This window comes from Manis pentadactyla, chromosome 7 (genome assembly GCF_030020395.1).
Source record: "Manis pentadactyla isolate mManPen7 chromosome 7, mManPen7.hap1, whole genome shotgun sequence".
Lineage (NCBI taxonomy): Eukaryota > Metazoa > Chordata > Mammalia > Pholidota > Manidae > Manis > Manis pentadactyla.
Window position 1 is genome coordinate 126,628,028 of NC_080025.1, and position 27,592 is coordinate 126,655,619.

At 47.5% G+C, this 27,592-nt stretch overlaps 1 protein-coding gene across 13 annotated transcripts; it reads left to right on the forward strand.

The window, feature by feature from the left end:
• The first annotated feature begins 289 nt into the window (after positions 1-289).
• Positions 290-27,585, forward strand: CCDC136 (coiled-coil domain containing 136). Of its 13 annotated transcripts, none has more exons than XR_005029583.2 (19): positions 290-447; positions 1,233-1,340; positions 2,937-3,200; positions 3,290-3,364; positions 9,598-9,921; positions 12,086-12,197; positions 12,760-12,928; positions 13,166-13,306; positions 13,645-13,803; positions 14,064-14,234; positions 14,620-14,805; positions 16,438-16,632; positions 17,096-17,323; positions 18,699-19,154; positions 19,515-19,736; positions 20,776-21,054; positions 21,700-21,999; positions 26,900-27,128; positions 27,247-27,384. XR_005029583.2 is itself a non-coding variant. In XM_036909082.2 (19 exons), exons 1-18 carry the CDS (start codon positions 390-392, stop codon positions 23,672-23,674), a joined length of 3,546 nt encoding a protein of 1,181 aa, XP_036764977.2. In that variant the 5' UTR covers positions 290-389; the 3' UTR covers positions 23,675-23,679; positions 27,247-27,382. The 13 variants fall into 13 exon arrangements, 12 of the variants coding, with proteins under 12 accessions (XP_036764977.2, XP_036764979.2, XP_036764975.2 ...); XM_036909082.2 differs by lacking the exon at positions 26,900-27,128 and adding an exon at positions 23,576-23,679 and having other exon boundaries at positions 27,247-27,382; XM_036909084.2 differs by lacking the exon at positions 26,900-27,128 and adding an exon at positions 23,622-23,679 and having other exon boundaries at positions 27,247-27,382.
• Positions 27,586-27,592: the final 7 nt, after the last annotated feature.

Genomic DNA, 27,592 nt, shown 5'->3' on the forward strand with positions numbered 1-27,592 from the left:
CGGAGGAAACAGGCCTGGAGGACTGGTCCATCCCTGTCCTCTCCCATCACTGCACGGGACACGGCGTAGGGGGGGTCTCCGCGCGCAGCCGACTCCGGCAGGGACCACCGCCAGAACCCAAGTATCTTGTCGCTCCCCTTGGGGCATCCTCAAGCCCCGAGTCGCTATCGTCCGCTCCCCTTCTCCCTCGCCCCGGGCCTCGAGGGGTGTCGCCGGACGCGATAGCTCGGGCCCCGAGCCGGGAGGAGGGCGGGCTTCCGGGCGGGGGCGGTGTCAGGTGGCCGGACCAGCCCCGCCCCCTCGGCCCGCCCTCCCTCCCTGCGCACCCCGCTCGGTTCCCGGCCTCGCGGCTGCGGTGTCTATTCCGGGCGGCAGCGGCGCGAGCGGCCATGGAGGCGGGTGCCGGGGCCGGCGCGGGTGCCGCAGGCTGGAGCTGCCCCGGCCCAGGTCAGAGCCGCCCCTCCCTCACCTCTTCACCGCCGCTCCTTCCTCTTCTCCATCGCTTCCTGCTCCAGACCCCCACGTCCTCCTTCCCCCGGCGCTCCCCACCTTGCAGCCTCTGTCTTCTCCCACCCAGCACGCCCCCACCCGGGCCGGGTCTCCATTTTTCCGGACTGGGTAGTGCCCACACCGGCTGCATCCTCCCTGGCCCTCTCTCCCTTGAGCCTCCCCCATCTCGTCTCTCCAGCCTGATGGTGCTTCCAGCCATGGGGGCTCCAAACACTGCACCCCCTTCGGCCCCGAAAGCTTCTGAGCGCGGGGCTGGGGTAGAGAGGAGAAGGTCTAGTGAGACAAGGCTGGAGAACGCATCGGCCCCGGCCCAGAACCCCTTCCCAAACGTCCCCTATCACCTCGTCCCCTTCCACGCGCCACCTCACCCTTTTAGCCTCTTCTTTGCTGGCTCCTGGCCTCTCTTCCATCCTTGCCCATCTCCTCCCTGCCCGCTCTGGGCTGAAGAGATACACAGCCTTTCTGTCTATGCAAGGGAGAGGGCCTGGAAGGGGGGTGCTGAGGAGGCTGGGCAGCATAGGGTGGGGTCCCCGCATGCCCAGCTAGAGGGGCGGCTTAGGGAGGAGAGTCGCAACGCTGGGCAGACTGAGCCAAACACTTCCATCGGGATTAAAAACCCCAGGGCTCCAAAGGACTAGAAGGCATGTCCTCTTCCCTCCCCCACTGCACCTTAGGCCCCAGCTGCCACTAGCATCCCACAGTCCTTTTCTTCCTGCTCTCAGGACCCACGGTGACCACTTTAGGCTCCTATGAAGTGTCTGACGGCTGTGAGAGAAAGAAAGGCCAGCGCTGGGGGTCCCTGGAACGGCGGGGGATGCAAGCGATGGATGGTAAGTTTGCCTAAAAGCTTTCTCTCCCCCTCACCCAATTTCCCTTTCCTCCTCCTTCCTCCCTCTAACCCAGGAACACTGAACCAGGACACACAGCCCTTCCCCCCAGCTCACCTGAGCCCCCTCTACCCTTTGGGCCTGAGCTCCACCCCTCCTCAGGGCTCAGGCTTTAAGGGAAGGAAGTTCTGGGTGCATCCCTTTGGGGCCCTAACCACCAGCTAACGAGGTTGTGTGTCCCTGGGGAGCTGCCAGAGAAAGAGGCCTCCTTGGACAGAGTTTTGAAGCAGCCTTTCAGCAGGGGGTTAGTTCTCACTGCCTCCCGACCCAGATTGCAAGCTGTCTCTTATTTTTGAAAAGCAGGGAAGTGATCATGCAATTGTTTTTCTCCGTGAACTCTGACTTTGAATGCAAGCTTAGTAGCTTTGGTTTTCTGGGATAGCTTACTGCCCAAAAGCAATTGCTTGGGACAGGGGCAGGTAAGAAGGCCAACCTCCCAATGCTCATGTATCCATCCCTACTGCACCCATCCCATGTGACTTAGCAGGTGCTGACTACACTAGGCCCCTGGAAAGATGCTGATCTGTCTTCCAGGACTTCCTGTGAAGTGTCCTCCCTAGGCTCCTATGCACACTCAGTGTGGGCTCCCCAAGGGGGACAGATGATGGGAGGGGTCCCAGATGAATCTTAGGTCGGTGTTACTGGGGAATGTAAGATGGATTCAGAATTTTAAAACAAAGCAAATAATCACCATCTAGAAAAGATTCTGCTATTTAGAGGAACTGCATTGCAGCAAAGGAGGGGGTACTCACCAACCAGAGGCTGGGGACCAGCACACCCCAATTTAATGCACAAAAATGGCAGCCTTTCTTTTATACAAGGGTACAACCTCAGACTTCCCCCTGAAAACTGCCTTGTGGTCAGCAGGAGAGGAGGAGCCTCCTTACAAGCAGGGAGGGGAGAGGAGACCTCCTGAAACTCAGCAGGGAAAAGGAAGGTAGACCTTGAAGAATTTTTCAAAAAGGCTATTTGATAGCATACATAGAAAGGGCCCCAGTGTTTGTCCAGTAAAACATTTAGAATAATTTCATTTGGATGTTTTCTTTCTCTACCTACTGATAGACAAAGCTTTCTTATGGAAAGGCTAATTTCTCACAAGCCACCTGAATAATTTTTAAATTTTCTACAAACCACAAACTAACTTTTGCCCCATTTGGCCTAAAGACACACTGAGTGTCTGAATCCTCTCTTGACTACTTGTCCCACTACCCAGAGACCACCAGGACTGGAAGAAGCAGGTATCCCTGTGCAAGCTCCACATGGCTGAGCCAGCACCCAGCTGCTCAAAGACAATAATAGAAGGTCACTGGGTATAATATTTGTCCAGAAAGGGCCTGGGAAAGGGGTGACCGGCTACCTCCAGACTTAACCCTCACACCTGAGGACTCACCATGAGTGTGGGTCCTGCCCAGGGGCTCCTTGGGGAACACCAGGTGGCACTATTCTACCATCTCTGCCCTGGGACCGTGAGTTTGTGGGCCCTCTAACTGTGGACAGGAAGTTGGCTCTGACTCCCTGGTCCATGGCTGTCTCCCCTAGGGGAAGTGTTACTCCCAGCTCTCTATGAGGAGGAAGAGGAGGAGGAAGTAGAGGAGGAAGAGGTGGAAGAGGTGGAAGAAGAGGAAGACCAAGTACAGAAAGGTGGCAGTGTGGGCTCCCTGTCGGTTAGTAAGCACCGGGGCCTGAGCCTCACGGAGACAGAACTGGAGGAGCTGAGGGCTCAGGTGCTCCAGCTGGTTGCAGAGCTGGAGGAGACCCGGGAACTGGCCGGGCAGCATGAGGACGACTCCCTGGAGCTGCAGGGTGAGTGCCTGTGATGGAGTCAGAGGGCCTGGGCCCAAAGGCTCTGTGTTCACTGGATGCCAGGCCTGCTGCTCCCCCTCTCGCTGCAGGGCTCCTGGAGGATGAAAGGCTGGCCAGCGCCCAGCAGGCGGAGGTGTTCACCAAGCAGATCCAGCAGCTCCAAGGTAATTCCTGGCACTCAGCAGGAGGGAGGTGGCCATCCAAGTACTTTTGTCCTGAAGCACAGCAGACAAACATAACCTAATTCGGTACTTTCTCCTCCTTTTTCTCTACTGTTCTCACCCTTTCTCCTTGTCTCTTCATTCTCTTTATTTAATCACCTTTTTTGCATCTCTGTCAGGCTCTTCTCTCTTCCCCTGCCCTTGCTTTCCTTCCCATTTCACCTCTTCTTCTGGTTAAACTCTCCTTTCCCTCTTCTCCAGCCTCCCTTCACACCCGAATCCCTTTTACTTTGTTTCCTGGTCAGTGCCAGGATAGGTAACCAGGGCTGAATTCCAAACCATATTGCTTTTTCCTGTCTCTCCAGTGGCACAATGGGAAGAGCAGTGAGCCAATGACAAGTGACTGGAGGGGATTCTATATATCTTTTAAGGGAAGCAGATGAGAATGCTTCTATTGCTCCCTAGGACCGAGCTTGTGGCCCCAAATCCCTTCCTTCTAAGGCCTAAGGCCTATGTCCCTTTGTCTTGGGGAAGCAGCAAGGCAGGCGTCCCACATTCCACTGCACCATAAAGAGGTAGCTTTGTTACTTCTGTAGGCTTCCGGAAGGTTTAGGGGAGCTGCCCTAGAAAACAGCAGGGCCTCTCCAGGGAGAAGTGAGATCAAGCCAAATGAGAAGTATAAATGGAGAAAAAAGGGAGGTCGGGAAGCAGGCCAGGAGAGGAGCAGGCAAAGGTGGAAAGTGGGAGGGAAAGAGATGGGGAAAAAAGATGTAAGCAAAGGTAGATGCAGGAAAAGTAGACAATGAAGGCAGGGAGGGTGGAGGAAAGAAGTGGCAGGAGATGTGTTCCACAGGGAATAGAGTATGAGCATTGGTCTCAGATCACCTAGATTCTTAGGCCCAGCTCTGCCATGTAACATGTTTTGTGATCTTGAGCAAGTCATTTTTATCATTCTGTGACTTGGTTCCTTATTTGTAACACGAGCTAATTTACTCATCAACCATTTACTGAATGCCTTTATACTTGGAGGACCAGCTATGAACAAGAGACTAGATCCCTGCCTTAATGAAGACTACATTCTAAAAGAGGAGAGGCAGAAACTAACAGTAGTTCAGGTGTCAATAAATGCTCCAATGACAATAGAACAATATGATATAAGGAGATGGGGTGAGATGGGAGTTTATCATTGATAGGGTAATTAGAAGTGTCCTCTTTGAGATGACATTGGAGCTAAGACCTGAATAATGAGACAGATCCAAGGGAAGAGCACACCAGGCAAAAGGAATGGTAACTAAAAGCTCAGAAGCAAGAATGAGTTTCATGTGTCTGAGGGACAGAGCAAAGGCTACTGTGACTGAAGCAAAGTGCATGTGGAGAACTCTGGTAAGAGAGAGATCTATGGGGCAGACAGAGATCAGATTACAAAGGGCCTTGTAGGCCAAATGGCTTTTATTCTAAGTATAATGCAGAAACGTGGGAGGATCTTAACCAAGTCTAGAGTGATACGATCTGCTTTACATTTTTAAAAGGGCACTTTGACCACTGTGGAAGTTGAATGGAGGGAGATGAGTCCAAACAGTGAGGCTGGCCAGCACTTTCTGCAATAGTCAAGAGATGATGGTTGCTTGGATTAGAGCAGTAGACATGGAGATGATACACAGTATCTTTGGAAAGTGGAGCTCTCAGGGCTTCTGATAAACTGGATAGGGGGTTAGGAGAGACATGAAAGGTAACTGCCTTGAGACACTGGATGAATGGTGGTGTTATTTACTGGGATGGGGAAGACTTTGGCAAAGAACAAATTTCAGGGCTAGGGGAACCATTGAAGACATGTAGATGTTGAGTTTGAAATAGCTGTTGAAATGGCTAAGTAAGTATGTTAAGGAAGGAGGCAGATGGATATATAAATCTAGAACCAGGGGAGAAATCGGGGCTGGAGGTATAAATCTGGGAGTCATTAACATATAGATGGCATTCAGATCCATGGGAGATCACCATGAAATAACATGGAAGAGGAGAGAAGAGGTCCAGTCCCAGGAATACACCAGTATTTAAAGGCCCAGTACAGAAATAGTAATGAACAAAAAGATCAAAGAAGGAGGAACTAGTAAAGCATTTCGTCCCCTGGAAGCCTAGAGCACAAATGCTTCAAGGAGATAATGATCAATTGTGTCAAAGTTGCTACTGTAGGATGGTCATTGGATTTTACTTGATGGAGGGTAAATGACTGAGTCATTATTACAATGAAGATAGAAGCCTGAGTGGATTGGGACTGAAGAGGAAAGGGAAGGTGAATGGAGAAGGTGAGTACAGGTAATTCCAATCCTCGTGTTTTGCAAAGACATAAGGGAAAGGGGAATGAAGTAAAAGGAGAGTTTTTTGTTTTTTTTTTCGAGATAGGGACACACTAGGTCATGATGAAGGAAACCGTCAGCAGAGCAGAAAAAGGCCTTTGCTTGGAGAAGAGGCATTCTTCCTCTCAAATAGGAGGGAAGGCAGAGACTCTTAAGTAGACATGCAGGTAGGCAACGATCTGGGAAAATAAAGGTCTAGAGCGATTCCCTATTCAGTAGGGTTGTTTCTAGCATTAGATCTCACCCAAGCAGGCGGGGGCTGGGGATCTGGCGAAGGTGCTTAAGCCCCACCCCGCGTGAGGAAACACAGGTCGTCCCTGCGCACGCGCGTTGCCCGTTTCCGCCAAGAGGGGGCGCGCGCGGCCTCAGAGGTAGCTGGTGTTGAGAGGCCGTTCCGGCCTCCACAGCCCCACGGGGTCTGGGACTGGCCGGCGGCGGCTGGAGGCCCCCTAGGGAGACCGCTTGCGGCGAGGGGGCGGGGGGTGGGGACGACGAGATGGAGGACATAACGAGTGAGTACGAGCCACTTATTTGCCCCGCAGTCCTACTCCCGGGCCCTCAGCCTCGGCCCCGGCAGCACCAACCCTTCGTCAACCGGCGACTGCCCTTCTGATCCCGGGTCTGGCCCTTCCAACTCCCAGCCAGCGTCTGCCCCGCCCCGTTTCCGGATAAGCTCCGCCCCTAGGGCTGCCAGTCCCGCCCCCTGCCGGCCCTGCCCCTTTGTGTTCCTAATTAATAGTTTTCGGGGCTGAGGAAGACCTCCCTCCATTCCACAGTGGGTCTGGAAAGCCATTCTTTAGGGCCAAACTGCTAGGGCTTTTATCTTTTTTTCCATATAAATGAAGTAAAAGATTCATTTTTGTGTCTTTCCTTCACTTTGCGTAATGTTTATTGGATCTACCCGTATTGTATGTATATGTAGTTCATTACTTTTTTTCTGCTGAGTAGTATTTCATTGTATGAATATACTGCAGTTTATCCATTCTTTTCTTGATGGAAACTTGGACTGTTTGTATTTGTCAATTGTGAAAACTGCAGTAGTCGTTCTTGTACATGTCTTTTGGTGGACATTTGCTTTAATTTCTGTTGGACAAATAACGAGGAATGAAACTGTCAGGATAGGTGTGTGTATATATATATGTATATATATATATATACATATATATATATACACAACTTTATAAAAAACTACCAAATAGTTTTCCAATGTGGTTATACAATTTTACCTTCCCACCAGCAGTGTATGAGGCTTCTGATTGCTCCACAGCCTTGTTCACCCTTTAATTTGTTCATCTTTTTAATTTCAGTCATTGTGGTGGCTGTGCAGCAGCATCTCATTGTGTTTAAATGAGCTTTTCCTCTAAAATAATGAGAATGAATACTTTCTCATGTGTTTATTGGTCACTTGAATATCTTCTGTGAAGCGGCTTTTCTTTGCCCGTCTAAAAAGTCAGATTCTTTGAATAGTCTGCATTCAAGTGCGTTGGCAGATCCGTTTGTGAATATTTTCTCTCTAGTCCGCAGATGGTCAGTTCATTGTCTCAACAGTGTCTTTCACATGCAGAAGTTTTTAATTTTGATAACATGTAATACATCTTTTTTTTTTGGTATCACTAATATACAATCACATGAGCAACACTGTGGTTACTAGATTCCCCCTATTATCAAGTCCCCACCACATACCCCATTACAGTCATTGTCCATTAACATAGTAAGGTGCTATAGAGTCACTACTTGTCCTCTCTTTGCTGTACTGCCTTCCCCGTGTCTAGGGCTTTTATCTTAATGGCCAGATGACCTGTGTGTCTCCCTGACTTGCCTGTGAGGTCCAAGAGGCAGACAGCCTCTGTGCTCTTCAGTAGTGGGTAGAGCAAGGACTTTGTTCTTTTCAAATAGGAAGGAAAGCAATGAATTGCACAGAATTGATGCATCAATTAATATTCGTTGAACAGACCTAGGGGAGGAGACAGCTGGCAAAAGATGTGCACAGAGCTGTGTGTGTGTGAGCTTGGGAGAGAAGGGTGGGAGATACCCCTGGCCCGGTAGACGCTCTGTCCATTCAGCAGCTATATTTGCAGTACGTCCACATTTTTCTTCTTAAGCATCCAATTGTGCTCTGATTTTTTTTAAATCCAAACATGTAATTCTGTACCCATAATAGATACTTAGCAAAAGTTTGTTGAATAGATGAGCCAGCCCCTGCCGTGTTTACACATGAATACAGCAAATATTTATTGAGCTTCATTTTGCCAGGCCCTATGACTATCCTGGAGCTGTAATGGTGAGGAAAACAGACATGTTCTCTGCCTTCATGAATCTTATAATCAAGTGAGGGGGAGACCAATGTTTCTCTCACACACACACACACACACAGTAAGTCCAAGGTACTATGAGATGTTTATTACAGGACTTAGTTTACTGCTTAATTTTTTTTGAGGAGATGGGGTCAGGGGCTAGGGACAGTTGGAACCTGAGTAGTGAGTAGAATGAGCAGGAGCTGGGGACAAAGGGATGTTGGATGGTGTGCTTCTCAAAGGGTTTTGTGGAAGGTCTTGTCCCTCCCAGCCTAATCTTCATTAATCCCCTAATTCTGGCTTCCAAGGCTTGAATTCTCAATTGGTGTCAGTGCATTATATTCTCTCTCACTTTTAGATTCTCCTGATCCTTGATGGGTACCTGTGTCCAGAAATTCTGAGATGTTCCACAGATAATTGAGAGCTCTGACACATTTTTTTAAATATAAATTAAAGTTTATTATAAAATACAGGCTTTTTGTGAAAATTCAAACAGTATCAAATGTGTATGATGTGAAGGTGTAAGTCCCCATCACATGCTATCTTGCTTCTTAGAAGCAACTACCGTTTATGGTTTGGGACATAGATCTTTCCAGATCTTTTGTATGTTTTTATATATTTTCTATATTATGTATTATACATATAAATACTTCTTTTCAGATATAGGATAATACCATATATTTTACAACTCATTTTTTACATTTTACATTTTCACATTTTAACTCATTTACAACATTTTCATTTTACATTTTAATATATTATGGAAGCCTTTTCATGTCTTCTCTATAGATCTGCCACCTTTTAAAAAATGGCTCCATGATACCTTATGTAACCATCATCACTTAAACAATCCCTTATTGATCAACATTTAGGTTTTTTCCTCATGTTTGGTTATCATGTGAACCCACATTTCAATTTCAGCTATGAACTCTAAATACACATTGTTTTGGGTCCAGTACAGGCAGGTCAAGGGAACTCTCAGGCTCTGTAATATCTAAGCTTTTAGACTGAATAAATAAAATGAGAATAGTCTGTAAGTTTTTTGAGTCAGAATTTTTGGAAAGATTCAGGGTATCAGGAAAATACTGTAAATTAGGTTTCATCTTTAACTTAGAAGCATTTACTAGTTTTTGTTTTCTGTAGCCTAGGTTGTTTTTGGTGTGAAGCTTCAAAATCTACTTTTCTATTGCACCTTTCTACATAGATTCCCTGTCTTTTCCCTTCCTAGGTATTCCCTTTATGCCATACCAGATGAAACTATATGTCTCTGATGGGGTACAAACTTGGTTGTCAGGAGTTTCTGGATAAGAAATAACTCTGCCTTAATAGTGAATCTGTGGCATCTTACTACACTGATGGACAGTGACTGCAATGGGGTATGGGTGGGGACTTGATAATATGAGTAAATGTAGTAACCACATTGTTTTCTCATGTGAAACCTTCATAAGAGTGTATATCAATAATACCTTAATAAAAAAATTTTTTTAAAAAGAAAGAAAAGAAATAACTCTGCCTTTAACTTTGCCTCTAGAACATCGTATATTAGTTCACTAATCCTCTTGACCATCCCAACCTGTGGGCTTTGCAGGTGAGCTGCAGTCTCTGCGGGAGGAGATTTCTCTGTTAGAGCGTGAAAAAGAAAGTGAACTTAAGGAAGTAGAACAGGAGTTGCACTTGGCCCAGGCTGAGATCCAGAATCTGCGGCAAGCAGCAGAGGATTCTGCAACTGAACATGAGAGTGACATAGCATCCCTGCAGGAGGATCTCTGCCGGGCGCAGAGTGAACTCGAAGACATGGAGCGCATTCGGGGAGAGTATGAGATGGAGATCACCACCCTCCGTGCAGAGATGGAAATGAAGAGCTCTGACCCATCCAATAGTTTAAGTGCCTCAGATTTCTCTGAGTTGCAAGGTATGAGAGAGCAAGACCTCCTGGTCAGTAAAGTCAAGCAGAGGGAGGTAGTGTACAAGAAGATGGTGGAAGGTAGTCTTAGGTCATAAATTGGAAACCTCTAGAAAAAACTCTCCAAGTTGAATTAAAGACTATAAGGGAGAAAAACTTACCAGATGTCATATAGCCAGGCCATAGCATGAAGATGTACCCTGAAAATTTTCCCTTGGAGAGTCATTGGGCATGTGTTGACTTGACTGTGGGAAAGAACCTTCCTGGGAAAGTTTCCAGTTCTAGGATGGGAGTAGAGGAAACTAGAATAGGATGGGAGTATAGGAGCCTGTCACCTTGGAAAACTCTTCCTGCTACTCTGGTGGCGTGGTGCTTTGCCTGGACTGCTTTATGGGGGGCCTCCATTCCTGTGGCCAGGTCCTGGGATGTTAACTCTTGGGTTTTTTTAGACTTCTTCAAAGCAGAAGCTTTAGAGGCAACAAATCAGAGCACAAGACAGCTGGAGAGGAAGAGAGGTTATTTCCAGTAATACATGAAGTACTCAAAAGCTTAGAGTTCTGCTTTCAGACAGTGAGTGCCAGCTAGTTGCTAGGATTCATGACATCAGAGAGTTTGCCTTTGTTCTGAAGCTAGATTTATGATCTGGGTATAATAGGAGGCCCTATATTAGGCCAGGTTGAGCAGAGGCAGTCAACAGGGCATCAAAAAACTGCAAGTTTTCCCAACTGTGTTAGCCTCTCAGAAGAGCCCTTGACTGAAAGTGCTAGGAGTGGGAGGCTGGTACAGTGGAAAAGCTTGGGCTGAAGCTAAACAGACGAGTGCAGAATCTTAGCTCCACTAAGTAGCAGGATGAACTTGGTCTGGTTATTATCTCTCTGAACCTAAGTTTTCATATCTATAAATACTGGTTAATAAAACTTTACAGCTAGATAGGATCCTGGCACAGAAAAATGTAGAGAAATCTGAATAAAGTATAGTGTTTAAGTTAACAGTAACGTACCAATGTTGACCCATTAACCCTGATAAACGTACCTGTGGTAAGATTTTAACAACAGGATAGACTGGGTGAGAACTCTCCCAGGGAATTCTGCACTATCTTTGCAACTTTCCTGTAAACCTAACGCTATTCTAAAATTTAAAATATTTTTTAGAAAAGAAAAAGAAAACCATACAGGGCTAATTGGGGGATTGAATGAAATGCCTAACATGCTGAAGTAATCACACACTAACTGACTCTGAGGCTGAAGTCATCAAGTCTAATGCTTAGCACATGGTTGGCTTTCATTAAAGATTAGTTTCCTTCTTTCTGTGGTAGTCTACAGTATTTCAAGGACATTTGGTAGGAATAAAGAGGGAATATTGGAAGTGAATTTCAGGGAGTTGAATCTTATGGCAAGTGAGATAGGCCTTGTGTTCTAATCAGAGCAAGTTAATATATTTAAATAGGAGTAGAATAAGTATTCAAGCAAAATAATTCTTAATCATGAAGAAACAAAACAAATATGAATATTTGTATTATCACAGCATTAAAAAGTTTTGGTACCTGGCACATAGGAACATGTGCTAGAGCATTTCAGCCAGATCTCTGATGATGTTTAGGGATGATATGTGGGTCCGGTGGGTTGGAGTTTTCTGTCAGCAGACAAAAAAGGTCATTAGAAAGAATTCTTGACTTCATGCAGGCAGTGTCTTCAGTGCAGTAATCAAGGAAGTGAAAGGACATTCTGGTGCCTGCCGTTGTCTCTGAAAGGCCAGGACTGGCAGTGTGACATCGGGCAGTTCACATCCCTCAACTTTTTGTACTAAAAGAGTAATAGGGGGAGGTAAATCATTAACAGTTTAGTGGAAACCGAAATATAATAAACTAAAAACTTAATTAAAACCCTCACAAGCTCCTAAAATCTCAGGACTCTGCATTGGTTGGGATTTTGAAGATGGGCATACAGAACAAATCTGAGAAGATGAAGAGAAAGGCAGCTTCCTGAAAGAGGACACAGATCGAGAGCAACGTGGAATTTTCTGGGCTCTCCTAAGCCTCTTCATGTGTTATCTCTTTAGAAAAAGAGAAACTATTCAGCCTTCTCTGCTGGCAGATTTCTATTCAGGAAAAGTGGAGGCTGGCCATCAGTGCTTCTTCCCCTGGATCTCACATCTCTCTGCTTGTCCTTTGCAGAAGAATTGCAGCAACTGCAGGAACGCTACCACTTCCTGAACGAGGAGTACCAGGCCCTGCAGGAGAGCAACAGCAGCCTCACAGGGCAGCTTGCAGATCTGGAGAGTGAGAGGTACAGTCATGAGGCTAGTAGAGCTGTGTACAACTCTGCCTTGGGCTTTTCCCTGAGTAGAAACCATGAAGGCAGATGCCAGGCCTCTGCTCCTAGAGGCCTGGTCCTTTCCATAGTATCCAAAGGGTATGATACTGCCTAGAAGCAAGCATGAGGATCCAACCCAAATGCCTCAGGACTGGAGTTCTAAAATTTAGTTTTCTTCCATTCTAGGCATGGGGGTCTGGTTTGCTCTGCTCGAGAGTAGATCAGAAGTGATTCCTTTGTTGTCCATACAGACTGGATTTAGTCTGATGGCACAGTGCCTCCAGATTGAAGCTGGCTTGACACCAGGCCCAGTCTCGAGCCCTGCTGAGCACTCTTAAGGGCTCTCAGAGCCAAACATGCCCTTGCATACTGGGACTTTTTCTATAATCTTCTAAGTGTGTTTGAGAGGTAAATCACAATAGAAGGTTCCTTACCATCTTTTGACTAAAATGAAGGCATTAGCACCAAGCACACTTGTCAGGTGATGTCAGCTAGAGATCTTTCCCAAACATGGCTCTGGGGTTCTGGATTACAGGACACGGAGAGCAACAGAAAAGTGGCTGGAGTCCCAAACAGTAAGGAATATGATATCAGCAGGGTCTCAGACTTCGGAAATGGATTTCCTAGAACCTGATCCTAAAACCCAGTTGTTGAGACAGCAGCTGCTGGAAGCTGAGGAGCAGATGCAGGACATGCAGAATAAGGTAGGGGAAAGCAGGCACCTTTCACTGTCCTTCTTTTACCTTCTTTTGTGGTAGACATATCTCCTTAGGCATATGGTTGCAAAGGAAGCATGCACTATGGCCAGAGGTAGTACCCTGGGGTCTCGCTTTTCTGATGTAAATATTCCAATAAAAGGAAAGACATACTCTTGTCAAGTCTAATCTTTGAGTGCCTGTGGTACCTGTAGTGAATCAGACTTCCTCTTGTTTCCCACACAGTGTAAGGAATTATGTTGTGAGTTGCAAGAGCTACATCAGCATCGCCAGGCCAGCGAGGAGGAGCAGAAGCAGCTGCAGAGGGAGCTCAAGTGTGCCCAGAATGAGGTGCTTCGGTTTCAGACTTCCCACAATGTCACTGAGGTAAACCCTGGCAGGGGAAGGGCACTTGGGGAGGGCAGAAGGGCCTACCTGGAGTCACTGCTTCCAAAGGGGACAACAAACGCAGAGTAAGGCTGTGCTCTGCTGACTCTTGCCCTGCAGTTAGGGCTACAGTCTACTGGAGACCCATTGGAGAAGTCGTATAACTTTGCATTCTAGAAGTGGTAGTCATTTTTAAGATCTGTGTCAGAGAAGAAACCAAACCTAGACCTGTGGGAGCCCCTAAGGATGTCTTCTTCTGGAAAGGAACCAGACTGGTCTGTAGAGGGGTCTGCTGTTTCTTGGCAGTAACTGTTGTACCCACATCCTCCCCACCACAGAATGAGGAGTTGAAGTCCAGACTCTGTGCCCTGCAGCAGAAGTATGATACTAGCCAAAGTGAGCAGAGTGAGCTCTTGAAGGTCCAACTGCAACTTCAGACCGAGCTCCAGCAGCTCAAAGTCATGAGACACCCAGCTGTAGAGAGCCAGAGTGAAAAGGTAACAGCAACCAGAGGTGAGGGGCAGCTTCGGCGCTAAGAGGTCCGGGGAAGGTGGATAAGGGTAGAGAGTTAAAATAGCTCAACTGCCCCACCACTACCCCTCCACCCCTGTGTGGCACCTTGAGTCCTGCTGAACACCCAGTGAGCAAAGGGCAGGAAGAAGTCAATTCTTAGGCTGCCCATTTGTGAGGGCAGCTCAGCAGAAGAGCAAGTGGGTTGTGGATCCCAGAGGTACTGCCCGAAGCCCTTCCACCACAGGAGTCACAGTGCCGGCTACAGAAGCTGCAGCTCCAGTACCAGCACATCGTGTGTGAGAAGGATAAGCTGCTGCATGTGCAGCAGCAGCTGCAGGACAGCCTGCAGTACCACAAGGCCGAGGTGCAGCACCTCAGGGACACGGTGGCCTCCCTCCAGGACAGCAGTGAGAAGGTAACAGAAACCTCGGTGTGGGAGGAGGTAGCAAGGCAGCCTCCTCTGTGAGGGTAACTACAAAGGAGGTGCGGGAAGGGCTGGAGTTCTGCACACTGGCTCTCAGTGCCGGGATGAAGAGGTGCTTAGTAGGAAGGTGAACTCAGCTTCCTTTGATTTTAAATCAGGAAACCAGCCTATAAAAAGGAAGCACTTTCCCCACCTCCCAAAAAAGGAAGCCCTGAATGTTTCTGTGCAGAGACTTAGGGACTGGTCCATCTCAGGAAGCCCCCATTGGGATGAAATTGGGACTGGAAAGGACAGAGTTGGATCTCCTTAGTTCCCGCCTGAGAGGAGAGAGCAGGGGCTTTTGGGATGATGGCGGGGCCTGCCTCTCCTGCCCCAGAATGCAGAGTTGCATGCCCAGCTCCAGGAGATGAAGTGGCTGTACCACAGCAGCAAGGATGAGCTGGAGCGGCAGAAGCACGCGTATGATCAACTTGAACAGGACTTCCTGCTTTGCCAGCAAGAGTTGAAGGAACTCAAGACCACTGAGCCCATCCTAGAGGACAAGGGAAAGTGTGCTAATAAGGTAACTGTAATTAAGAGAGGTGATATCTCCTGGGCACTTCCTCTCGGGAAAGGAGGTGTAGGGGCAAAAGATGAAGTCATCCAGCCACAGGCCTGATGGGCTTCCTGTACAGTCACAGCTGAGTGTGTAACAGAGGCAGAGAAACAGAGGCAGAGCCCCCGTGCTATTAACTTTAAAACAATTTTCCTTGATTCTGACTTGGAGTCTGACCACAGCTTAAGATCAGTACTTCTGAATCCAGTCTGAACACCTGAATGTTTTACACATGATTCCATGTGTGTAGACATTTATACTTCGTTATTAGAACTCTAGTAATGTCTTGTCATTCATGGAGAAAAACATGCACGTAGGCCCACATACACAACTTTTACTGTTAGAACTAGTAAGAGAAGGTCCAGTTTCCTGAGGCAGATTGCAAATGCGCTTGTCAGATGGCATGGTTTTATGCCCAGGGTGCTGATTGGGTGTTAGAAGGACCTAGGCTCTTGCAGGATTTATTCTTTAACTTCAGAGTAGTTAAGTTCTCTAAGCTTGAATTTTACCCTCCTTAAATTGATCAGAATACACTCTTATCTCACTTCCTTCTGGTAGTAAATTCTGACAGTGATAAATACAGCCTTCCTTATTCATTTTCTCTCTTTCCATAGTATGTCATATGCAAGTCATTGTCAGTTACCCTGTGTTGAGCACTTTCCACTCTGATCACTGATAGGATATAGAAAGGTGCTGAAGCATGATGGAAAAAAGGCATAAGAATCTCAAAAGACAGTGGATTTACATTCAGCTAAATACTCAATAGCTCCTGCCACAGCAAACAGCAGGCTGTGCCCACAGGGAAAGGCCTCCAGAAGCCACAGAAGTGGGGAAGGTTATTTGGGCACCCCCAGCAGTCCACCTGCCCCTCTGTGCCCAGGCTCATGTTTCCCTCTTCTTCCATTCTCACTCAATTTAGGGGGCCCACAACCTTATCATCACCTCTCCTCCTAGTAGAAGAGACTGTGGGAAGGGAGAAGCATGCCGACATACAGAGCCAACTTTTTCTCTAGTCCTAAATCAGCACTGCGATTAGTGTGATACTAGATTTGGGATTTTGAAATGGGGCTGATTTTAGTCTTCGCAACCCAAATTCAGTAGTAGCTTGGACTTGTCTAAAAATTTTAGAAGAAGACTATGACAGCAAAAGTGGGAAAAAATTTAGAGTGAAATTAAGTCCTTATTGGTAAGGAGCATAATTAGGTATAAAACAACTGGAGATAATGAGAGTAACAGGAGCTAGAATTCCCAGCAGGTTGGGAAATGTTATACCAAAGGAAAGGGCCAGAGAAAAGGAAGGTGGGGAAATGAGAAGGGTGGGGCACTGATTACACTCCCTCTTAAACTGCTCTCAGAAGGCCCTGTGTACAAAATCTGGAGCACAGCCAAACACCAGTCCCGAGCACACTGCTGGGGTTCCCCATTCAGCGCCTACACTTGTACAGGCACCGGGTGGCGTGGGATGGTCAGTCCAAGGTGACTGTCCAGGGAGGGAGACCCTGGTGAATCACAAGAGGCAGGAGAGTGCTCTGCTAGCCAGACAGTGCAGGGAAACACCTGCCAGGGTAACCACGCCTCCATGCCCCACCCTGTCCACAGTGTGATACCCTGCTATACAGACTGACAGAATTGCAGGACAAGTACAAAGCCAGCCAGAAGGAGATGGGGCAGCTACAAGTGGAGCAGTGTGAGCTCCTGGAGAATCAGAGGAGGAAGCAGGAGGAGCAGGGCCAGCTGCAAGAAGAGCTGCACAGGCTCTCGTTCCCACTACCCAAGTCTGGGCTCTTCCGTAAGGTAACCATAGGCAGGGAATGGCTGCTCTCTAGGGAGAAGTTGCTTTGAGAAGCCTCCTCAGGTGTGACTGTCCTTGGAGAAAATAAAAGGGTGGGTACTGAACTCTTCCTTTTCTCAACCAACCACTCCTTACTTTCTCACTAGTCTCCTCAAACCAGGTAATTCAAGATAGCTGATTAAGGTTTTAAACCTTAAATACTTGAATCCAGCATTTTATGTTTCAATATTTAGTCCGTCTGGAGATGTTCCTTGAAAGCCCTTTGTAAGTGACAAAATACATCCAAACATACAAGATAATTACTACTTTGTAAGCAGTTCTTCATAGAAAGATGCCCTGTCCCAAGATGGGCTGTGCAGGGCCAACGCAGAGACTCTGCTGGGAAGGGTCCCCACAGAAAGGAAGTGTAGGTCTTTCCCTGTCACCACCCCAGTTCCTGCCCCTTGCTTCCACTCCACCTCACAGAGTCAGGAGCTTCTGACAAAGTTACAGGATCTCTGGGAACTACAGCTACTCTACCAAGGAATGCAAGAGGAGCAGAAAAAAGTGATACACAATCAAGAAAGCGTATTAAAAGAACAATCAGAGCTGCACAGAGAGCTGCACCTTTTCAAAGTATCTCGTTTCCGAGAAGTGTTGGAGAATCCTGAGGATTCCAAATCACCTAAGTCTTCAAAATGTGGTCAAAATAAGGTAACCATAGTAAGAGGCAGGGAGGCAGCTCGGGGATAACAGCCTGGTAGAGAAAAGGGGCACCCCACAGGTCACAGTTGGGAAGGCATGGTGACCAGGAGTAAGGATGAGATTGAAGTCATGCTCTTTCCCAGCTACGACCACCCACGGACCCATTAAGATGTGGCTTTAGATTGCGGCCTGAGGACCCCACCCACATGCATGCCCAGTTGAAGCACTGTGAGTGCTTAGAAGCTTACAGATCCAAAGTCTGTAATCTCTTGATAATTTGACTAAACCCTTTCAACATAATCATTTTCCAGATGTATAATGGCAATTTAGTGTTTGTTTGGATTCCTTGGGGCTGACTCTAAATGTGTCATCCTTTTCTCATGAGCTGGTTGATAGTTGAGAAGCACACGGTTCAGTGATCAAAGACCTTAACATTTTGGTTTTTGAAGCAAATTTAGGGCCATTTATTTCCAAGGGAAGAACTTCTAACATGTGGGTTTCTTGGTACTGATCACACTCTTCATTGGAACTTTGGTGGCTATAACAGTCAGTTGGAGGGTTGCATCTCAAGCACCAGTGTGGGGTCATGCCTCTGCGATCACAATGAAGATTTATTTCCACATAAGACTATTCAGGGTTGGGGGATGAATTTGGTCTGAGGTCTTAGTGTAGACAAGGAAGAACAGATAGGTAGTTTCAATTTAGGGTAGATCTATTCATTCAGATGTTAGCCTGGACAAGGAGAACAAGGGAATAGCAGAAGTTCAAGCTGTGAGATTTGCTCAGATTCCAAGGGCATCAGATTGTAGCCTGGATAACATGGAGACCAGAAACCAGGTACAAAATATCTCCTTAACTGATTAGATCTCATCCGGGGCATCAGGAACTAAGAAGTCAGGCCCAGAGGGCCTGGGAAACATGCCTAGAGCCCTGATTCAGAATTGGGCAGGAGGTACAGTGAGACCTTGATTCCAAGTCCACAGCTTCTGAGGAAGGATTCTTCATATGCTTATATTCAGGGCCAGGCTGATTTTAGAATTGGGGATGGGGGAGGGTACTGAGTCTAAAGGTGAGGGTAATGGGTACACCTGACTGAGAAGAGGGTAGGCTAGGCAGCCACGGCGTTCATGAGGTCCACACAGTTCTGCTTCAAGGAGAGGATGTGGAACCAGCAGAAATGGGAGCCTGGAAGTGGTGGAGTGTCTGCCCCAGGGACAGTTTCCCCAGTGAGCATGAACCCTCACGTGCCCATTCCTTAGGCTGCGGTGAGACAAGCTTAGGTGTGAGGTTGCTGGAGTGCGCTCTCAGACTCCTGTGCGACAGCGGAGCTGCCAGAGGTATGGCAGTAGGGGGTAATGACAATGTCCCCCTCCGCTCCTGGCAGTCCAAGATGATCATCACCCAGATGCAGGCCCTACAGGAGCTGTACGAGGCCAGCCAGACTGAGCAGGAGCTGTTGCAGCAGGAGCAGGGGCGGCTCCTCGAGGAGCGGGCGAGGCTGCAGGCCGACTTGCAGCTCTGCATGGAAGAAATGCAGCTGCTCCAGGTCCAGGCCCCTTCTATGAAAGTGAGCCTTGAGTCCTACAAGAGGTCCTATGGTAGCATGGCCACCAGCAGTGAGAAGTGTCACAGTAGTTCCTGTAGCAGCACTGGTGATGAGAGCTGCCACAGGAGCTATGGCAGTGGCAGCAGTGCCTGCGAGGCCCAGAGCAGCAGCAGCAGCGGCTCTGACGCCTGTTGCAGGAGTCATGGTGGCAGCGGCGGCTCTGACACCTGTTGCAGGAGCCATGGCAACAGCAGCAGCACTGACGACAGACCTGCTGAGCCTGAAGACATGGAGGTAAAACTACCAGGTGGGGCCAGACAAGGAGAGGAGGCCGTTCCTTGTAAAGGCGGGAAGGGCACAAGACATGAGCTGGGCAGTGGGGTCAGAGGTGAGCTGGGTACTCCCTGGAAATAAATGAGGCCCTCCACCCCTCTGGTACGGAGGTGCTTCCACCCGGCTGGAGGCCAAGATTTGGAACTTTTCACCAACAAGGCCATGGTGCTCTTTGCAGGAAGAACTACAGAGGGGACCTAGACACTTCCAGATTCTTTTGGCCATTGTTTTGCACCCAAGGAAAGGCTCAGGGAAGAGAATAGGGCAGAGGGCCAGTGGTTCTTGGTGCCTTGGTGCCGTCTTACTCCCCACCCTCCACAGCACTTTGAAGACACAGTGGCCAAGGTGCTGTGCCAGCTGCAGGGAGTGCAGGCCGAGTACCAGCTCAGCCAGGAGGAGAATGGGCTGCTGCAGGAGCGCATGGGAAAGCTTCTGGGCAAGCAGAAGTTGCTGAAGGAAGAATTGGACACGTGCGAAAAGGAATTCAAGGAGTTCATGAGAAGCCTTGAGAAGCCTGTTGCCTCCCAAAATGACAAGAATGAGGTAACTGCTAGCAGTTCTTTTGGAATCCCTGGAGCCAGAGGAGGTCACAGCCATTTCAGAGAAGCTAGGGAGGGACAGGAGCCCACTGCCAGCCTGCAGAGCTGTCCTCCTGATCAGAGACAGAGCAGGGTCTGACTCCCGGGAGGCGGGGCAGTCCGCTACATCACTGGTGGGCGTCTCTCAGGTGCCCACTACACTGGGATTTCCTGGCTATCAAGACTGAAAATTTTTCTTTTTCCCTTTGCCGCTTATTTCTTTTGCTCTGTGTCCAAGAGCACTTCTGTAGAGTTGTATTTTTTTACCTGCCAATTTTCTTTAGTTATTTTATGTGTATTTGTCATATCCAGCTAGATTGTAAGCACCCCAGAACAGGGCCTTGTCTCCTTTGGATCTCATAATGCCAAGAAGAGTGCTCTGCATCTGCTAGGTTGGAGACAGAAGGCATTGTTTCTGCTTAAGGATAGTCTACAGTCCAGTGGGGGTCACTGTGTGTGCATGGGAGAGGTTCAGAGAGCAATAAACACCTGGGCCTAGTTTGCTTGGTATTGGAACCTACAGAGGAGACCATGATGTGCTGTCAGATCAGGACAGACCAAAACAGCAATTAGGGAGCAGGGTTACAATTTGCCTGTTTCCAGGGCAAGGTGCTGGAGCCCAGGTATGTGGTCAGGAGCATGCAACACAGTTTCTTAGGTAATTGTACCTATTAAAGAAATAACTTGGGTGAAGCAGGAGTTTCCATTTAAAAAAGCCTATTTAATAAACAGGTTCAAAAAGAGTAGCCCAGTAGTTACTCCCCAGCCACAATAAAACATAATTTAATCATCATATTTTGATCATGTTAGATCATGAGGTATGATCAGGTGCCTCAAGAGAGGGAGAAGCTATTTCTAGAACTGCTTCAGAGGTTCACTTTCCACAGCTTAATGTTTCCTTTATTGCCTGCTTCCCCATGGGTTTTAGCAGAGAGATTGCTTTGGCAGTGACCCCCAGGCAGGGCCCAGGCTGAGTGTGGTAACTGGCCCTCCACTACCAACAGATCAAAGAGCTGCAGGCCAAGCTGCGGGAGCTGCAGCTGCAATATCAGGCCAGCATGGACGAGCAGGGGCAGCTTCTGGCAGTGCAGGAGCAGCTGGAGGGGCAGCTTCAGTGCTGCCAGGAGGAGCTTCGCCAGCTCCGGGAAGAGAAGTCTGTCACCAAAGAAACCAAAGGAGAGACTGGCAATAAGAATATGAACAAGAATGCTAATGGGGTTAAAAATAAAAAGGTGACCAAGCCAAGCCTGGACAGTCAGGAAGACAGTTGTGAGACTGGAAAGGTGAGTATTAACCTTGGAAGGTGGAGGAGATCCTGAGAAGAAAAATCATCCACCCTTGTTTCAGTCAGGTGAGACATTTTGTAGAGAAGCTTCTGGTCTAAGATGGTTCCACCTTAGTAGCAAATTGGTACTCCCTTTCCTGTGATTAAGGGGCAAGTGGAATACAGACCACTTAACTCTGGAGATGTAGCCCCACAGGACCCCAGCCCTGGGCCGATGACTGCATCAAGTAGCCCAGCCCAGTTTTCTGGGGCCCTTGTTCTTCCTGGGTCACATGCCCAAGAGAAAGACCAAACAGATGAAGAGAGGAATTTATTCAAGCAGTGTATACTGATAAGTGAAAGAACTGAGTAAAATAGGAGTCACCATGCAGGGGTAGGAAGCGGCAGTTGAGGTGCAGTGGTGAAGAATCTCGCTCTGGTAGCTGTCTGAAATGGCTAATGGTCAGATAGATGTATTGGTCCAGAGGCTGGGTGTGACTGCCCTCCACACTATGCGCAGGGAGATTGACTCAGTCCAGAATGCCTGTTGCCCATGCGCTGGGGCATGCTGGGAAACAGTGTTCTTGAGATAGTCCACCGTCCTGAGGGTAGGGATCTTCGTGGGTAACAGCATCCCCCATCCTGCCCTGCCCGTGCCCCACAGAGTCTGGAGGTGGTATTGTACTACAAGGCTGACTCTGCGGACTTAGATGGTCTAACAAAAGAGGAAATTGAGGAAGGAAAGGAGGACATCAAAATGGGAACAAAGGAGGAGTGCTGGGATGAACTAGCTTCTGAGCCATCAGACCTGCCAGGGATGAAGTCCATAGAAGATCAGGAGGGACATGGGAAGTCCCAAGACCAGGACGACAAGAAAGAAGACAACAAAGATGAGGATAACAGTGACTCTTGTCCTGAAGCTTCAGAGGAAAACAACCCCCTCAAACTTTCTAAGAACAAAAAGGTAACCACAGCCACAGGCTGAGTCAAGTGGGAAATGGGCGGGTTCTTCACCCTCCTTCTAGCGCTGCATTAAGGGTGCTGACATTGTGAGACCTTCTTCAGGATATTTCTGTCATCCTGGGCAAGTCACTCAGTCCTGCTTTCCCTGGTGCCCTATTAGGGTTAACCTTTATTGTTAGGTGTGTGGGGAGGCTTTTATCACCCGCTAGTCTCTATATATTGCAGGGCATGAGTTGGGGGTGATCAGCAGTGATAGTCAAAATACTTCAGTCCATACAGCAAAGCCATCAGCCAGTCCAGGGAGACCTAACCCTTTAGTTACTGGATCTTCAGAGGTTGGGGTGGGAGTATCCTGGGTAATTTGCCAACTGTTCAAAAGTACTTCAGTATCTTAACTACTGATACATCTGTGAAGGCATGTACTGCTGAATTCCTCCCCTGGTTGGGGTTAATTTGGAGCTCTGGTTCCCTGAAGAGTCTGAGTACTTCCTTAGTAAGTCCTCAGTTTCCAGTACAGCCTCTTTCCCTCTAAACACCAGGGAAGAAAATAAGTTTGTCATGGTGGGATGTCCCATCAACTCTAAGGCTATCTGGAACTTTCCAGCATTTCACTGTGGTGCACTGGCTAAAGATCCCATGTGCAGTTCTCTGCTAACCTTAGTGGTCCTGGCAGAGGACCATTACTTAGGATATAAAACTTAGGAGAAACCACCGCCTCTTACCCAGTGTTACATTTTTTTGGAACCGTCATATTCCACCGCATGCTGGTTCAGAGCTTCATATATTTCCTTGCCTTGGGTACCACATTTCTAAATACCACACCAATTTCACTACTTCAAAGTCAAGCCCATTCCTTGCATCTACACCTGGAAGTGCCCCTTTGGCTCAGGGGGTCCTGCATCTTTTGCAGGCAGCTACCGGCATGCATGTTATTACCTGCAAATTCAGTTTCTCTCTGGAAGATTGTTGCAGTCAAAGAACTAGCCTTCTCCATTGTTAGCTTGTTGTAGTGCATCTTGTCTCACAAGGACAGCATTAGACTCCTAGGGGATGGTAGGGACCAAAACCCAGAACCTGAGATTTGATGGAAATCAACCAGACCAAGTGGGCTAACAAAGGGACAGGTGGCCTGGCAGAAGACTGGCTCTTCCTAGGGTGACCCAGGGAAAGTGTATATCCTAGTCATCTAGGGAGCCCAGCTTTACTCTCTGGAACTTCACTTTTCCAGAGTTACAGCCCTACAAGAAAGGTCTCAGTGCAGAGAAGCCCTGATTGACAAGATATGAGAGGGATATGACAAGCCAGAAAATGACCCACTGCTTGGTTTGGACCTAAACTGCCACTAAACCATCAGTTTTGCATCTTCTGCAGGCTACCAGTGGGAAGAAGCAGTCCTGGGCAGTGGAGAAGAAATACTGTCACCCTCACTTACCTGTTGTTTAACCTCTTGATCTCTTTCTCTTTTCCCTTTGTTTTCTCATCTCCATTATCTGTTGGACTCATGTGTTTATGTCATTTTTACCACCTCTTATCTCCTGGCCTCTCCTTGTGCTTCTTCCTCATTTGGTATGTTGCAGCCATCCCCTGCCCCAAATCCCCCCATCTTCTCCTTGCCTCTTGTAGGCCTGGTGGTCATATCGGCTTTGATCTGGTGCTGGTGGGCTGAGATGTCCTAATGCAGGTACTGGAATAGTGTCCCTCCTTCTGAGGGGTGGAGGGAGGGTGCAGCTTGCCCTGGCCTCTCCTCTTTCCCATTTCTCTCAGCTGCTTGCTTCTTGCTTTTGCCATTTTTTCAACAGATAGATACTTGGGTTTGAGTTTTAGTCCCAGTTTTTTCTTGGGCTACTGTGAAGCCCATAATACCTCTAAGCACATCTTCGTAACACATAGGAAGCTAGAGTGCCTACCATTGACATGGTTTGAGTATCTGTCATCCTCTGGCTGGGAAAACTTCTGTTGATCCCAGCACTGCTTCTGCTTTCAAAGCTGCCTGACTAGCTGATGTCTGCTGCAAGGCTAGTCTGGGCCTCTATCTTTATTTGGCCCCAGAGCCAAGTTCTTACTACTGTCACCCCCCAAGATGGCAAAGAAAGGAATCACTGCCTCCTCCATTGGGTGAGAGAGGGGTCTGGAGAACTGTGATTCCCAGGGGCATTGGTATGAGAACAGCCTCAAATTGTCCTTCAGACTTGGTGAAAATGAACAGAAACCCCTACCATATTGTGTACTTTCTACTGAGAAGTTCTCTGGTTTGGGACTTTGGGTCTCCAGAAAAATCAACCAAGAATACCAGGAAATATTTTATGGTTCTCTGTTTATCACTTTTGGGGACCAGAGTCTATTGTAATTTGTTTCTCAGGCTAGGCTCTCTGGAGAGAGTGTCATACTGGTGAAAAGTTTTCACTAACCAAGATGCAGGTGTTCTCAGGGAACCAAGGTTGATGTATTCTGGGCACCTTCCAGTTGGCCTCAGTCATGTAAGTTGGTCTGCCAGCAGGAGGCAGAATGTGGTCTTAGGGCCCAAAGTAGAACCCTAAGTTTCCACCTGCCTTCCAGGACCCATGAACTGTTCTCTCTTGGCCTGTTTGGGCGACCCCACTACTCCCACTCCCCCCACCCTGTAAATGGAGAGTAGTTGACTTAATTCACAGGTTCGAAGCAGCAGCCAAAGCGCTTCTCATCATTTTCTTTTCTCCTTCCTCCCCCCACCCCTCACTTTTCTTCCTTCTCTTCAACCTTTCTCCTTCCTTTCTTTTAGGCATTACACTTACTCCCCACCAACAGTCTTTAACTTCCTTTAGTGATAAGCATCTTTCCCTGTACTTGTTCCTCCCCTGTATACTCCCAGATTTCTAAGTCCCTATGGGATGAGACCCTGAGCATTCGGCCATCGCCTTTCGCACTCCCTCAGGCAGGCCCAAGCAGAATGGGTCTCCAGGAAGGATGTCCTTGCAAGGCTCCCCAATATGCAGCTCCCACCCAGGAAGGGAGGCCGTGTAGTACAGTAGAAAGTGTGGCTGACCAGTAGTCAGAGAACTTGGTTGAGTCTGTCTCTACTTGATACAGCTTAAGCCCAGTGGGCAAAATGCATACATTGAACGTTAGTTTCTTCAATTGTAAACAAAGGATGAGAAAACCTTTGTGTCCCTTACATGAGGAGCAGATGAGCTATGTATATGGAAGTACTTCACAAGTGATAAAACACCACAGAAATAATGAAAAGCATACATTTACATAATACATATTATATGCTAGGCACTGTTCTAATCACTTTACATATATTAATTCATTTAATTCTTGCAACAACCCAGTGAGGTAGCTGTTATTATTGTTTTATATGTGATCAAACTAAGGCATAGAGAGGTCAAGTAGTATGGCCAATAAACTATGAGTCAGATTCTAAGGACTTAATATCAGTGAAACAAGTAAAACTCCAATCCTGTTTTCTCCTTATAATCTCTCCTCATTTTGAGCAGTTTTCTTTGGTTGCTTCCTGGTAATTAGGAACACACCATAGTTCTCCTCATAACTGCCAAATCACATTGGCAAGTTATTTCATGTATTGTTTATAAAACCCCTTTGCACATTGCATATACTAAGCATCCTCTCCCCTGCTCTGCCTCCAGTTGACTTTTTGGATCCAAAGCAGAATTTTCCATTCATCCCTGTTAGGTATAGTCCTTGATCAACCTGTGAAGTTTGGGTTTTTTAAAAAGTCTTGACCCTGCGGTTTAAAAATACTCACCTTCCCTACCAGTTTCACATCATCCTCAAGGGCGGCAGGCCCACCTTCATGTCTTCATCCACATTACGGGCAAGGGCTGAGCCTTGTCTTCTCTCCAGTCTCTTATCCATCTCATTGGTCACTTAAATAGTCACACAGCTGCCCTGTCATCCCACTCTTAATTATTTCCTCATATTCTCTCCAAGGATATCATTGAAAATCTTGTCAAACACCTTAAGTCCAAAAACATGACTTCCTTGATCTGTTAATTTAGTAATCCAGTCTGATGGAAGGCCTGACATGACTTAGTCCTTTGGGACACTCAAACCAGCCCTTTACTCAGCCTGGAGTCTAGCCTCTACCCAGGATAAAGGGCACCAGTTCACACTTAATGGGTTTCAGCTCTTTCCTTCCTGAAGAACATCAGACTGACATTGTTAGCAATGCACATTAGGATATAAGCACCTGAACTTGTAAATGGTTTTTCCAGCTCCCTTTCCAGTTACTTTCTTACAGAATTACTGTCTATATTCACTTCCAAAAATGTTTTGCTTTCTGTTTCATATCTTCTGTTCTTTTTAATAACTGTTTCTACAAATGTAGATGTTCTTTGTTCTTTATAGTTGGCTTAAAATCTTTTTAAATCCATTATTCTCTGAGTGAATGCATTCTTAGCATTAATGAGCTATACTCTGTCCTTACCTAAAACCATCTCCCTGTTACTTTAGTTGGTGCCAAACTCAAAACCCAAATCCTGCCCTTCAAGCAATACAGTAAAAAAAGTAATACCAATAGCAACTATTTCCCCAAGTATGTATTGTCCAAGACTTCACATTCCCAAATTATGCTTGTTTATTGTCCCATGAACCAGCAGCAGGATTCGCTATGGTCAGCGGAGCCTGAAAGCCTCAGCACACTAGCACATGCTCAGGAAGTCGGTCAACACACTGTTGACTTGTGTTTCAATGACCCTGGCATTTGCCTCCCAGAGCCAGTGACTGGCTACTCTGAATTTCCTTGAACCAACATCATTCTCTGGAAAAAGTCTGATGGTGTGAGCCTCATATTTGCCTGCACTCCGTGGTGCATTTTCATTTCCCCCCAGTCCTCTTATCCTCTTGACTCCGAGTTCTTTTCTCCTCCATAAAGCTAATGAGGTGTTGCTGTTTTCCTACAGGCCCAAATTTGCCCTTTCTTACCAGAAAGGCATCCAGTCGTTTCTCATTGCAACCATTTGGGTACTCTGAAGTCTGGCTCCTGAGCTTGCTTTTGTACCCAGGAGCCAGTATTCTCCCTCCACGGGGCACAGATACAAGCAGGCACCTCAGATGAGCCACATAGTGTTGTTCCCATTAACTAGCAGGGCCAGGACTAAGACCACATTGTCTCCAGCAGTTACCCAGGAGGTAAGAGACTGGACCGTGATGTTCTGAGGGTTTCTCCAGCACAAGTAGGCAGGGGATCTCTGGCTTAGGGAAGGGTTCAGAAGGCCGGACACTCACCACTTGTCTTTGGTCCCCACAGAACATGTCTGGGATGTGGAAGCCTATGGTGTTCTTGGCAATTGCGGCTGTGGCTCTGTATGTGTTACCCCACATGCGACTGCACGAGACAGGGGTCTACCTCACGGAGTGATGGCAGACCTGGGCCAGCCGAGGGGCGGATCCCCAGTGCATTACCCTCAACTTTGGGCAGGACACACTGTACCAGAGCCCCTGCCATCCATATGCCCCATGTGTCCCCATTTCCTTAGCCTCTGTCACCCAGGCTAGAAAGGCTTATGGGGAGCTGCTGGCTGCCATCTCCTGCCTTGTATAAGAACCTGGGTTCATTGTAATTAAATATCAACCTAATTACATGAGACTTTGTG